Source organism: Procambarus clarkii, chromosome 16 (assembly GCF_040958095.1).
Source record: "Procambarus clarkii isolate CNS0578487 chromosome 16, FALCON_Pclarkii_2.0, whole genome shotgun sequence".
Taxonomy (NCBI): Eukaryota; Metazoa; Arthropoda; class Malacostraca; order Decapoda; family Cambaridae; genus Procambarus; species Procambarus clarkii.
Window position 1 is genome coordinate 12,033,400 of NC_091165.1, and position 13,953 is coordinate 12,047,352.

The following is a 13,953-nucleotide window of genomic DNA, read 5'->3' on the forward strand; positions in this document are numbered from 1 at the left end:
TAAACTAACTATATCAGCTTAGTTGTACAGTTGTGGTGAACAAAACATATACATACTTATATATAATGTCTATATATATATATAGTGTAATAGCACTGCAAACAGTATTGTAGGGGAAGAAATTTTAGTGCGTGTGAACTTGAATGAGTGCGGGAGGCAGCCACCAGCTGACTGTGTGTAGTGACGTCTCTTAGTGCCTGACGAATTATGTCAGCTTAGTTGTACAGTTGTGGTGAACAAAACATATACATACTTATATATAATGTCTGTGTATAGTGTAATAACACTACAAACAGTATTGTTGGGGGAAAAAGTTTACTGCGTGTGACCTTGAATGAATGAGGGAGCCGCCAGCTGACTGTGTGTGTAGCGACGACTCTTAGTGCCTGAACTAACTATATCAGCTTAGTTGTACAGTTATGGTGAACAAAATGTGTAGATACTTATATGTAACGTCTGTATATTGTGAATAAAATATAAAACAGGATGGTGGGAGGAGAAAGTGGGCGACGGAGGCATTGTTGAAGAAGTGGCAACGAGTGGCTGGCTGGTGTGTGGCGGTCACTCCTCGTTGCTTTTCGACTCTCAACACCAACTTAGTGGTTCGTTATGGTGAACAAAACATGCAACTTGTATATAACCTGTTTATAGAGTGTAATAACAGCAAAACTATTTGTTTGTTTTATGAACATAATAATTGAATCACTAATATGCACACCATACTTTTGAGTATAGCAATTATTCACCACTTTTATTATATAAATATATCACAATACACACTATTGAATAATATTACTTCAAAAAAAAAAAACTAAGAAAAAATCAGAGACATTAAAATAATTATGTGATAATATCTTTGTGGCAACTCCCACCTGTCAGCGCGAGTGACGCTGACCAGCTCTGACGACCGCTCTGTCAACGCCCACTTTTTGCCAGACTTCCTCGGTCTATTGCGCCCAAAATATGTCACCTACGATTTATTTTTTATTTTTCCCGTGCTCAGGGAACACAAATTAACATTTTTGGAAGACAATAATTTTTTAATTTTTTTTTTTTGTGCACGGGTGTAAATCTCTTTAGGACCCCTTAGCAGCTTAAGGGTTAACAAGTAATATTGCGACAATAAACATTTATTGTGGACACATGTATCACAGTTCCATGGAACATTATGAACTTTCTACTGTATACATATTGTAAAGGACACAAATATACATCATATACAATAAAAACAAAAAAAAAAGCTACCAAAGTTAACACTTGTCTGTAGTGAGACATCACAGTCTCACTATGAATGATCTCTTGTTTTTCCTCTGTCGTCATCCTCACAACTATTTTCTTAGGTTGAACTTTACCACTGACTTTCTTGGAACCCATGGCATGATATATAATAAGTTTTTCATAAGATATGTAATATTTAATGTTCAGAAAGCAAAAAAGCACAAAAAAATGATTCTTCTCAAAGAATTCAAGCGTGGTCATTTCTAGGCGGGAGACATTGGTAAACTGAAGTGAGCCGCATGCTCGGTCGGCCCATACAGTATAAGTATGTATCAACAAACTCGAGTACCGAGTCAAATTTTTCAAAGAAATTGACCTTGAGAATTTAAAAATTTGGAAAGGGGCATTTGAAAACCGAGGTTCCACTGTACTGTATTTCAGTGAGTATGCATTTATATACAGTAACAATTAAAAAAAAGCATAACAGAAGGAAATTTAAGAGTTGTAGAGGATGGTGTTCATTATGGAATATTTATTTCCCATGAACGTTACAATGACGAGTTTATTTAAGCTCGTTACTCTTAACTTTATTGATATACAATTCTTAAGGAACATATTCCTCTTGCAGGTGTGGCACAGGTGCTGTGGTGTTGCTATGGGACATGACACTTGAAGTAGTGAGCGTTAATGGTGATGCTACAAGTTACTACCTAGATTCTACTTCACATCTTGTACAAGAGGCAGACGGAATGAGGGTATTAGGTAGCATTAGCCATGACATGCTACAGAAAGTAAGTTAACATATGAACATAGTCTTTAAATTCATTACTGACTTGACTACATAAGAATTCATCTTCATAGATGAAATTTTGTATGTACATCATTGTTCACATTTATATATAGTAACCTATTACAGCCCATGGTGTTATATATACTGTATCCACTAACAGAGTTAAGGAGTGTTAACGCACTTACCCGAATATTCATCTCTAACTTGTGGGAGGGCTCTCCCAGGGTAACTTACTGGCAAAGATACCTCCAACTTGACCTTCCCAAGGCCCAGTGATGAATCACGATAATAACTACTGTCGTCCAGAGGAATGACAGGGGTGACAGCTTCGACCTCTTCCAGCAGATCGGACCCGAGTGTCACGTGGATGGTTCAATCTTCTCCTCGAGTCTTTGCATATGGTCTTTTTGACTCGTGTTTATCATCTTTATAGTGATCAGGTAGCTTCCTTGTTAGTGTCCTACCTGTGGGTTTCATCTCGGCAGCAGTATGAAGTTCCTGGCGGTCCTTCCGGTTCTTTTTACGTCTTCATTGTTGTACTTCACTTTCTGTTAGGGTTGTGTTGTCCTTTCTCTCTTGGTTGTTTCAGGACCGTCATCTTAGGAGGCTCTCCGGCATCCCTCCCTCCCTCTGGTTGGCAGTTTTTTGTGCGTTTTGACATGCATCCTCAGAACTGATGGGTGGATAACCGGCTTGGGGGGTCTTGGGCTTCCCCTTCCTCCTCCTGGGGACGGGAAGATGCGCAGACAGCGGTGACGTCATGCTCGTTTGCTCGTTTCTTTTAGGGAAGTTCTATCCACTTGTTCGGCTTTTGTAGAAATATTTTCACCAGAATAGGGGTTTGTTTTGGGATGCTTACCTTTCTGGGTACCTGACCCTGTCGATGGCAGACATAGAATGCTTCCAACCACGCGGGGGTTTCTATAGGCCATTGCTCCCCATTCCTCTCTGAGGGGGCCAGGTTCTGGCTCGTGGTCCCTGGTAGGCCCACAGAACTCCATACACATGACTGATTCCAAAGTCTGACATTAGCATATCAGCCTAGTAAGCTCCGGGAAGCCTCTGTGTCACACCCAAAAATTGGCGTTTCATTACATTCAACGCTGGTTTTTTGCTGTTATTAAACTGTATACGCACATTATATATAACTATCAGGATTTTTATTCACCATTATGAATCTTTGAGCAGTTGCGGTGGGTGTGATAATCTTGTAACCATTGAGTCAAGCACAGCATAGCCCTACACACTTTTAGATGCTGATGGCAAAGTGTTGCCCAATATACTATACACATAGCTAACTCTAACCACAACACTGCTATTATCAGAATCCTAGTCACTAAATTTTGAATAAGAATTGTTCACTTGTTCATTTTCTAAAGTAAGATGAGGTCCCATTTCATGGTGCATATATGCATCAAACAGTGGCTGTGTACTGTGGCTATCTGCCTCATACTGTGAACATTGTCACTAGCATCAGGTAAAATGATATCTGAACCTTGTACATGGTCTTTGTCAGTGTCTTCTATGTCACTATCACTGATCAGTAATTGTAGTTATTTATTTCATCATGTAATGCTATGGGCACAAGTTGCATGGCAGTGCTGTGAGCTGCTGTTGCATGCACTATTCAAGTTTGCTGTGTTAATATTGAGGCCTCCACACCCAGGAGGGATGCCTATGAGTTTTTTCCAAGATGGTATCTGTTTACTGGAGATTTGTGGAAGCAGATGTGAGCCCCATGTACTTGCTGAAGATTTAGATCTTATATGATACTTTAATACATCCCTGATTGTGACACACAGTTGAAGGGGTAAAGTTAAGCTATGTCAGTACAGTGCTATAAAAAGCAGTGTGTATTATTCAGGTGTGAAGCAATTGGTTATATCGAACTAGAATTTTAAAATTCATATTTGTTACAGGTACCGTTAGTTGTGTCAGAGACTCTAGGCATTGGCTCCATGGCTCCAGGTGCTCTGCTTCTTGAAGCAGCCAAAGGTTATCAGGTAAGTTTAATATGATGCTGGCATTGCCATAAGATAATGCATTCACAAGCTGTTAAAATAAGTAGAGTAGGAGCCCAGGCACTTTCAGGGTTTTCTAAAATTCCGTAATTGTTATATTTGTCTTAATCGAATTAGGAAAGAAGTACACGAGCCAATGACTGTTTGGGCATGATTGAGGACTCGATGGAAGAAGCAGTCAACCAGTGCCTACAGTCTGCACAGCATGAATACTGTTCACAAGCCCAGAAGATGCTACTCAGGGTGAGACTTCTAAATTTTATATTTTGTTTTTACATAGCCCTCTTTTTTTTCTTTTTTCTTTTTTAACTGTTACGAGAATATTGTAAGGAATGAGAATCTTGTGCAAAAATGTGAAGTAAAGTAGTAATTAACCCACATGTTCTAGCAACATAAGAACAGGTAACTTCAGAATGTCTGTTTACATCCAACCACATCCACTCGTGTGTGTTTCCTTAGCTTGAATCTAAGACCATGTGTGTGTGTATACTTGCCTATTTGTGCCTGCAGGACTGAGCATTGACTCTTGGATCCTGCTTTTCTAGCTGCTGGTTGTTTAAAGCAATGACACCTTTCCTATTTTCCTGTCATATCTATTTTTAAAATGATAATATTGTCTGCTTCCACAATGTGCTCCTTTAGTTCATTCTATTTTGCCACTATAACACTAAAAGAAAACATTTGAACATCTCTGACTCATCTGAGTTTCCAGCTTCCACCCACATTCCCTTGTTCTGATGGTATTCAATGTGAACATTTCATCTATTTTCAGTTTGTCAATCCTCCTGAGTATTTTATGTTTCTATCGTTTCTATCAAGGGGCCTGATATCTGAGTGGACAGAGTCTTGGATTCGTAATCCTGAGGTTCCGGGTTCGATTCCCGGTGGAGGTGGAAACAAATGGGCAGAGTTTCTTTCACCCTGATGCCTCTGTTCGCCTAGCAGTACATAGGTACCTGGGAGTTAGACAGGTGCTACTGGCTGCTTCCTGGGGGTGTGTAACAAAAAGGTGGCCTGGTCGAGGACCAGGCCACGGGGACGCTAAGCCCCAAAATCATCTCAAGATAACGTCAAGATTGACCATGTCTCCCAGCTGCCTTCTTTTTTCTAGCATCGTCAGATTTAGCTCCTTCAATCGCTCTTCATACCCCATCCCTCGCAACTCTGGGCATGCCTCATTGCAAGTTTCTGAACCTTTTTCAGTTTCCTTATGTCTTTCAAGTGGGTCTACAAGATGGGGCAGCATCTTTCCCTTCTTATGTGCACAAGCACACTCGTGTGTACTCACCTAGTTGTGCTTGCAGAGGTTGAGCTTTGGCTCTTTGGTCCTGCCTCTCAACCATCAATCTTCTTGTAAACAGATTTGTGAGCTTCTCGAGCTCTATCATACCTACATTTGAAACTGTGTATGGAGTCTGTCTCTACCACATCACTTCCTAGTGCATTCCATTTACTAACTATTGACACTGAAAAAGTTCTTTCTAATGTGTCTGTGACTCATTTGGGTACTCAGCTTCCACCTGTTCCCCCTTGTGTGTGTACCACCCATGTTAAATAGTCCATCTTTGTCTACCCTGTCAATTCCCCTGAGAATTTTGTATGTGGTGATCATATCACCCGAGCTCTTCTGTCTTCCAGCGACGTGAGGTGCATTTCACGTAGCCTTTCCTTGTAACTCATGTCTCTTAGTTCTGGGACTAGCCTAGTGGCATACCTCTGAACTTTTTCCAGTTTCGCCTTGTGCTTGACAAGGTACGGGCTCCATGCTGAGGCCGCATACTCCAGGATTGGTCTTACATACGTGGTATACAATGTTCTGAAAGATTCCTTACAAAGGTTTCTGAAGGCAGTTCTGATGTTAGCCAGCCTCACATATGCTGCTGCTGTTATTCTTTTGATGTGGGCTTCAGGAGACAGCCTATGTGTAATTACCTACGTGTAGTTACAGGACTTGAACCACACTCATGTTGTCTGTCTTCCCTATAATCTTTGTCATAAGACACACGTGCACAATTTTGTGCTGACATGTTGAAAGTTCCACAATTCTTGTGCATGAAATGTTAATGTCTGCAAAAAATTTACTGGTATTGCAAAAATGATGCCATTGATACCAATATAGTACATCAATACATCTCTGATATCTTTTGTTAACAATTGGGACAGCTTCTCGTTTAAAAGAATTTTACATGTATGGGAAGGTGTACGTCTGTCTAGCACAGGGGGTGGCAGCTTTAACTATTACAGAAGGGGGGTCATTTGTCAGTGTTTATAGTACAATATTTGAGGTTAATGTGTTGGTATGTGAATGTTTGTAAACATGTTAACTGGGCTGGGAGATTGGAGGAAAATCTTTGAGGTAAGAATAACGAAACTTTAGGAGATTTTAATGAATATTTTAAAAGTATATAATTAACATCGTACAGAAGATGGTTTCCTAATGGATTTTAAAACCTACCTAACCTTAACTTAATTTAAACCAAACCAATGTCACCTAACCCAACGAAGTCTAATACAGCCTAATCTAAACTATACATCATAATCTAACAATATATATGGTTTTAACAGACAGGAAACGAACTTTGTCAAGTCATCTTGTGTACAATTACTTGTGTACAATTACAGTGCACCTCACTTGCTCTATTTTACTCTCATCAGTTTTTCCTTCTCAGAATTTCCCTAAACATAAGTCTTGCAGATCGTGGATGAACAGTAATTTTTTTTTTCCAGGCCGCACTCTTTGGGAAAAGCTTCATCCCTGAGATGAACCCAGAACCCTGCAAGAAAACCATATTTACTCTAAGAGTTCTTAATGCTGTGCGGGATTACAGAGTAGGTAAGTTTTCGTAAATATCACACACTTTTAACCCAAACAGCATAGAAGAGTGAGACTTATCTTCATAATCAAAGGTGAATTGTAGGGGTCTCATTTTTACAAAAATGAAATGGTGTGATGTTATACTGAAATTCAGACTGAAAAATAAGTATGTAGTTGGCTTCCAGCAAGGACCAAGCATCATGTGTATAGATATCTGAAGGTAGGGTACAGAGGCATATATCTACTTCAGTCTGTCTGGCTGATGTTGCACAAGATTTTCCTGCCTTTGTATGATGTTTTACAAGTTTCTAGCTGGCAATTGCAATTTACTTTGGCCTTGAGGAACTTCCTATTTTCCTCTGGAGGTTTTCCTTTGGATTAAACTATTTGAAGGTCTTTGGACTTGGTTTTCAAGCTTTTTACCAATGCTTCCAACATTGAAGCTTAGTCTCCTGGAACCCAGGTTGATCATGGATATCAATCTACAATATTGATGTTTCAGTAGCAGTTTGTGTCATGTTCCAGTGCATCCATCTCGTGAATCTTGAGGTGATCTTGATGATTTCGGGTCTTTAGTGTCCCAGCGGCCCGGTTCTCGACCAGGCCTCCACCCCCAGAAGCAGCCCATGACAGCTGATTAACTCCCAGGTACCTATTTACTGCTAGGTAACAGAGGCATCAGGGTGAAAGAAACTCTGCCCATTGTTTCTCACCGGTGCCCGGGATCGAACCCGGGACCACCGGATCACGCGTCCAGTGTTCTGTCCGCTCAGCCGCCGGCTCCCCTGTTGGCCCGTTCTCGCCCGTTCTCTTCAAATTCAGGCATCTCCTCACATTTTGAGTATAATTTGGCCTGGGATTATAGAACATTGGTTGTTCTAGGCAATTTTGGTTTCTGGTAAATAATGTTAAATTAAAAATACAGACTTCATTAAATCTGACCTGGTTTAGTTTACTTTAGCATTCTAGGACATCTATCTACAGTATTCCAAACAGAGCATTAGATTGGCTGGCTTCCCTCCTCACTTGTTAAATATCTGAAAACCTACTCATTAAACTCAAGGCTTGGCTGCTGTGTATCTCATGGATTAGGTTTAACCCAAGGATCTGAACTGGTATCTTGGCTTTTTTGATCATCATCTTAGAAAGCACCATATTCAGGCCACTTTGGTAATGAGATCTCCTATTTGTCATTTCCCTTTTTTTATGATGGGGGAGGTTTATCATGGTTTGGTGGTAGTTCTTCCCACAGTGATGTTAGATTTTGGTCTTAGCTCATCTTCTGTAGGGTATCCAATGTGTTATCAGATGGCTGTTATCAAATTGCTACAGAATTTGAAAGAGTGAAAAAGGCAGCTTTTCTATGTATTCACAAAATTCAATATTTCCTATTTGGATCTGTTGTGTTGGTGTGCAAAATAGCCAACTTATGTATGTGACATTTGCATTGTATGTGCTATGTCTCGACTACAGCCATTTCAGTAGAGTTCATTCTAGACGCACAATTGAGAATTTAGAGTTCGAATTCTGGGCGGAACAGAAATGGTTGGGCATATTTTCTTTCACCTTATGTCTGTTCTCCTAGCAGTAAGTAGGTACTCAGGAGTTAGTCAGCTTGTTGTTGGGTTGCATCCTGGACGGTGTCAGTAATTCGGCCTTGGGGGGAAGGGGGAACCTCGATAATAGCCAAAACAAGTATGAATACACCCTGGCTTCCAGTTCCCCCGACACAATGAATTAAAGTTATTTGGACTTGCACACTTGATGATTCTTAACCATTTTTGCAGGTTCAATCCTGCTTCCTGTTTCTGCTCACTGAGGGCCCAACTCAGTTCCTCTCCCTACCCTGCTCCTAGTGCAGAGGATTGACTTCTGGTTCTACATAAACTTACTTCCTCTGTTGATCAAGACCTATGGAGTTTCCTGGAGAGTTTGAACAGCTACCACACTGAGATAGTACCCCACACACAAGTCACATCAGTCTTAACCACTATGCTGCGCCAGCCAAGAAATCTTGTTTGCCGATAACTGCGCCAATCAAGAAAACACTTTTTTTTTATTTTTTCGTAAACAGTTGAAACGCAAGCGTGGTAGGTTGGGCACGAAATGGACTCCTGAGACCTAAAGTGAGAGGCAGCCATCTTGAAAAAAAAAAGATTTCCCTAGGGCTGCTGGCAGGATCAATTCTGAATGAGCAAACAAGGGTGGCGCACACGCCTCTGGCTCCCAAACACCTTGTCAGACGCGGTGATGAAAAATAACTTTTTTGGTGAAATCCAGACCTTATTGTTTGAAGAACATAAGGATCATGATATTGATGAAGCTGGGCACAATAAGGACTGAACACAAAGGTCAGATGCAAGTGATACAGCACCGATGAAGACAATTTAGCAAGTATCCAGCTGAAGCATTGTGCCACTTTTGCCCACCCCATGCCATCTCCAATTTTAATAGATGATACATAGATGAATCGTTTTCTGGGTTCAGATGATGCATCTGATGCAAGTAGCATAGATGAACAGTGTTAGCGGCTTCCATGGTGGTGTTTTCCATAGATCTCTTCTAGAATGGCTGAATCTCTTCTAGAATGCCTTACAAAGTAGGGCCTTGTAGGGTAATCTTTTTCAAGACTACTTTACACTTCACAAGCTTGGCTACATACCATCTACAGGTACTAAAGCCAAGGGTGTACATGAGTGTGTTACATAGAACAAAGAAACAGAAAGCAAAAATCTGTTTGTACCTGGTGCAGCGAGAGCGAAGTTGCTCTGTGTATCCACGAACCGTTTCGTTGATTATCACTCAATTCCAAAGTATTGAGTGTGTAATACAGTGTGGGAAGGGTGACCCCCAGACCCCCACACCAGGGATTCACCCATATAGATGTGATAGAGAAAATAGGTCAAATGGAGGAGTAGGTCTGTATATTAAAGAGGACCTGGTATGCACAGAGCTACTAAACTCAACTAATGAGGTGGTAGAGATACTTGGAATTAAGGTAAAAAAAATAAACCTAATTATTATTCTAATATATAAACTGCCAGATACAATGGTTGAGGAATTCATAGACCAGATGCACAAAATAGAGAACATCCTTGATAATCTAGCGAACCCAGTGCCAGATATTATCTTCCTTGGAAATTTCAATTTACCAAGTCTAAGATGGAGAATGGTAAACACAAATATCATAGCAGGGAATGACCCGGGAAATAACCAACCACAGGTCAGAGAACTTTTGAGATTCTGTGACAAATTCTCGCTCAATCAACAGATCATAGATCCAACTAGGAACGAAAACACACTAGACTTGCTATTCACAAACAATGATGAACTAATCAGAGACATTACAATCTCTGATACTACATACTCAGACCATAAGCTCATTGAAGTGCAAACTAGCATAAATAACGGTAGTAGGTCTAAGAGACCCAACAAGCGAGAAGGAATATTCAATCGATTCAATTTCAACAATAAGAGGATCGACTGGGAAAAAATAAATGTAGACCTTGAGACCTTGAAAAAATGGGAGACGGTCTTAAGCGACAAAACTCCCACACAGGAAATAAATCAACTGACAGCTGAAGCATACAAGGTCTGCCTGAAGCACGTGCCTGTGAGGAGGATCAGAAAGAGGTTCACTCTAGAAAGAGAATGCAGACGACTGTACAGGAGAAGCAAAAAAATAACGGAAATGCTTAGGCAGACACGACTATCACAAGCAAGGAAAATAAACCTAAACAGGGAGATCGAAGAAATAGAACAAACGTTGAAGCGATCATATGAGGCTGAGGAAATGGAATTGGAACAGAAAGCTATACAAGAGATAAAGAAAAATCCAAAATATTTTTTCACATATGCAAAATCAAAATAAAAAACCTCCACCAGTATTGGACCTTTAATTACAACTGAAGGTACGTACACAGAGGACAACAAAGAAATTAGTGAAATTCTAAGAAGCCAGTATGAGGCTATGTTTAGCACACCAATAAACAACATGAAAGTTGATGACCCAGACAGCTTCTTTATGAATGACATTCAAGCTGCAGATAATATAACAAATATTAACACGAACTCGGAAGATTTTGAAAGAGAAATTGACAATACAGAGCACCACTTGGTTTCCGAACTTTAGTTATCCGAAACTTCCAGTTTCCCGATTGGGGTTGGGGAGTCATGCTACCCGAACAAAGTTCGGGTAGGAAGGGGTCCGCCAAGCGTCACGCCGGCTTGTGGTGGTGGGTGGGAGATGGTCCAGTTTGCCCACTGTGACTTCACAGATTCACGGCCTATTATTCCTATTATTTTGAATTGTCATAAGGCTGGAATGTTCATTCTGTGCTTTTGTTTTACATATCTGCACAATCAAGAAACATCTGTGCACCATGTTGGCTCCAAATGCACGCATTGCGTCAGTGGTGGGTGGATGGACGATGGAGCTTAGGTGGGAGGCAGTATGAATGAGGGGGGGGGGGGGAGAATCAGTGAGAGAGGGGGGGAGGTAGGGAGAGATGTTAAGAGGTAGGGAGAGATGCTAAGAGGGAGGGGGAGGTAGGGAGAGATGCTAGGAGGTAGGCAGGAAGGGATGGAAGTAGTGAGAATTAGGGAGGGAAAGGCAGGCTGGCAGGCACAGGCAGGCAGGCTGGCAGGCACAGGCAGGCAGGCACAGGCAGGCAGACAGGCAGGCAGGCAGGCAGGCAGGCAGGCAGGCAGGGTAGCTTGCAGGCAGGCAGGGAGTGAGTGGTAGTCACGCGGTTGAACCGCGTGACCTTGAGAGATGGGATGTAGGGGGCGGGTGGTTTGTTGGTGGTGGGGGTGAGACCGGCTCATTCCCGAAGATAAGCCTAACACACACTACCCGTTAGCATGATGGCAGGGAGGGAGGCAGGCTGGCTGGAAAGGAAGCAGGCTGGCAGGCTGGGAAGGAGGCAGGCAGGCAGGCTGGGGAGGCAGGCAGGCAGGCAGGCTGGGAAGGAAGCAGGCTGGGAAGGAGGCAGACTGGCAGGCAGGGAAGGAGGCAGGCTGGCAGGCTGGGAAGGAGGCAGGCTGGGAAGGAAGCAGGCTGGCAGGCTGGGAAGGAGGCAGGCTGGCAGGCTGGGAAGGAGGCAGGCTGGCAGGCTGGGAAGGAGGCAGGCTGGCAGGCAGGGAAGGAGGCAGGCTGGCAGGCTGGGAAGGAGGCAGGCTGGGAAGGAAGCAGGCTGGCAGGCTGGGAAGGAGGCAGGCAGGCAGGCAGGAAGCGATATATGGGTGTTGAAGTGAACCGTGAACCACGTGACCTTTGAGAGTGTGTGTAATTACCTAAGTGTAATTACCTAAGTGTAGTTACAGGATGAGAGCTACGCTCGTGGTGTCCCGTCTTCCCAGCACTCTTTGTCATATAATGCTTTGAAACTACTGACGGTCTTGGCCTCCACCACCTTCTCACTTAACTTGTTCCAACCGTCTACCACTCTATTTGCGAAGGTGAATTTTCTTATATTTCTTCGGCATCTGTGTTTAGCTAGTTTAAATCTATGACCTCTTGTTCTTGAAAGTTCCAGGTCTCAGGAAGTCTTCCCTGTCGATTTTATCAATTCCTGTAACTATTTTGTATGTAGTGATCATATCACCTCTTTTTCTTCTGTCTTCTAGTTTTGGCATATTTAATGCTTCTAACCTCTCCTCGTAGCTCTTGCCCTTCAGTTCTGGGAGCCACTTAGTAGCATGTCTTTGCACCTTTTCCAGTTTGTTGATGTGCTTCTTAAGATATGGGCACCACACAACAGCTGCATATTCTAGCTTTGGCCTAACAAAAGTCATGAACAATTTCTTTAGTATATCGCCATCCATGTATTTAAATGCAATTCTGAAGTTAGAAAGCATAGCATAGGCTCCTTGCACAATATTCTTTATGTGGTCCTCAGGTGATAGTTTTCTATCTAGAACCACTCCTAGATCTCTTTCTTTATCAGAATTCTTTAAAGATTTCTCACATAATATATAGGTTGTGTGGGGTCTATGTTCTCCTATTCCACATTCCATAACATGACATTTATTAACATTAAATTCCATTTGCCAAGTGGTGCTCCATATACTTATTTTGTCCAGGTCTTCTTGAAGGGCATGACAGTCATCTAAATTTCTTATCCTTCCTATTATCTTAGCATCATCAGCAAACATGTTCATATAATTCTGTATACCAACTGGTAGATCATTTATGTACACAATAAACATCACTGGTGCAAGAACTGAACCCTGTGGTACTCCACTTGTGACATTTCTCCATTCTGATACATTGCCTCTGATTACTGCCCTCATTTTTCTATCAGTCAGAAAATTTTTCATCCATGATAGAAGCTTACCTGTCACCCCTCCAATATTTTCCAGTTTCCAGAACAACCTCTTATGTGGAACTCTGTCGAAAGCCTTTTTTAGGTCCAGATAGATGCAGTCAACCCAACCATCTCTTTCCTGTAATATCTCTGTGGCTCGATCATAGAAACTGAGTAAATTCGATACACAGGATCTTCCAGATCGAAAACCATACTGTCTGTCTGATATTATATCATTTCTCTCTAGGTGTTCTACCCATTTAGTTTTGATTAGTTTTTCCAATACTTTCACTATTACACTTGTCAATGATACAGGTCTATAATTGAGGGGGTCTTCCCTGCTGCCACTTTTGTAGATTGGAACTATGTTAGCCTGTTTCCACCCGTCTGCTACGATTCCTGTACACAGGGATGCCTGAAAGATCAGGTGAAGTGGAATGCTGAGCTCAGATGCACATTCTCTCAGAACCCATGGTGAAACGCCATCTGGACCAGCTGCTTTGTTCTTACCGAGCTCCTTGAGCATTTTTTCCACTTCGTCTCTAGACACCTCTATGTGTTCTATGTTGTTCTCTGGAATTCTTATTGTATCTGGTTCCCTAAAGATTTCATTTTGTACAAACACACTTTGGAACTTTTCGTTTAGTGTTTCACACATTTCCTTTTCATCTTCCGTGAATCTATTTCCCATTTTCAACCTCTGAATATTATCCTTTACCTGCAATTTGTTGTTTATGAATTTATAGAATAGACCTGGTTCTGTTTTACATTTGTCCGCAATCCCTTTTTCAAAATTTCTTT

At 41.7% G+C, this 13,953-nt stretch overlaps 1 protein-coding gene across 2 annotated transcripts in view; it reads left to right on the forward strand.

Moving 5' to 3' along the window:
• Positions 1-13,953, forward strand: part of Vps16A (vacuolar protein sorting 16) — a 98,844-nt gene that overhangs the window by 36,426 nt on the left and 48,465 nt on the right. For both annotated transcript variants that reach the window (XM_045745547.2, XM_069325252.1), the window contains exons 7-10: positions 1,847-2,009; positions 3,928-4,011; positions 4,147-4,272; positions 6,757-6,862. In XM_045745547.2, the coding sequence (XP_045601503.1) occupies positions 1,847-2,009; positions 3,928-4,011; positions 4,147-4,272; positions 6,757-6,862 (479 nt within the window). The remainder of the gene's footprint in view (positions 1-1,846; positions 2,010-3,927; positions 4,012-4,146; positions 4,273-6,756; positions 6,863-13,953) is intronic.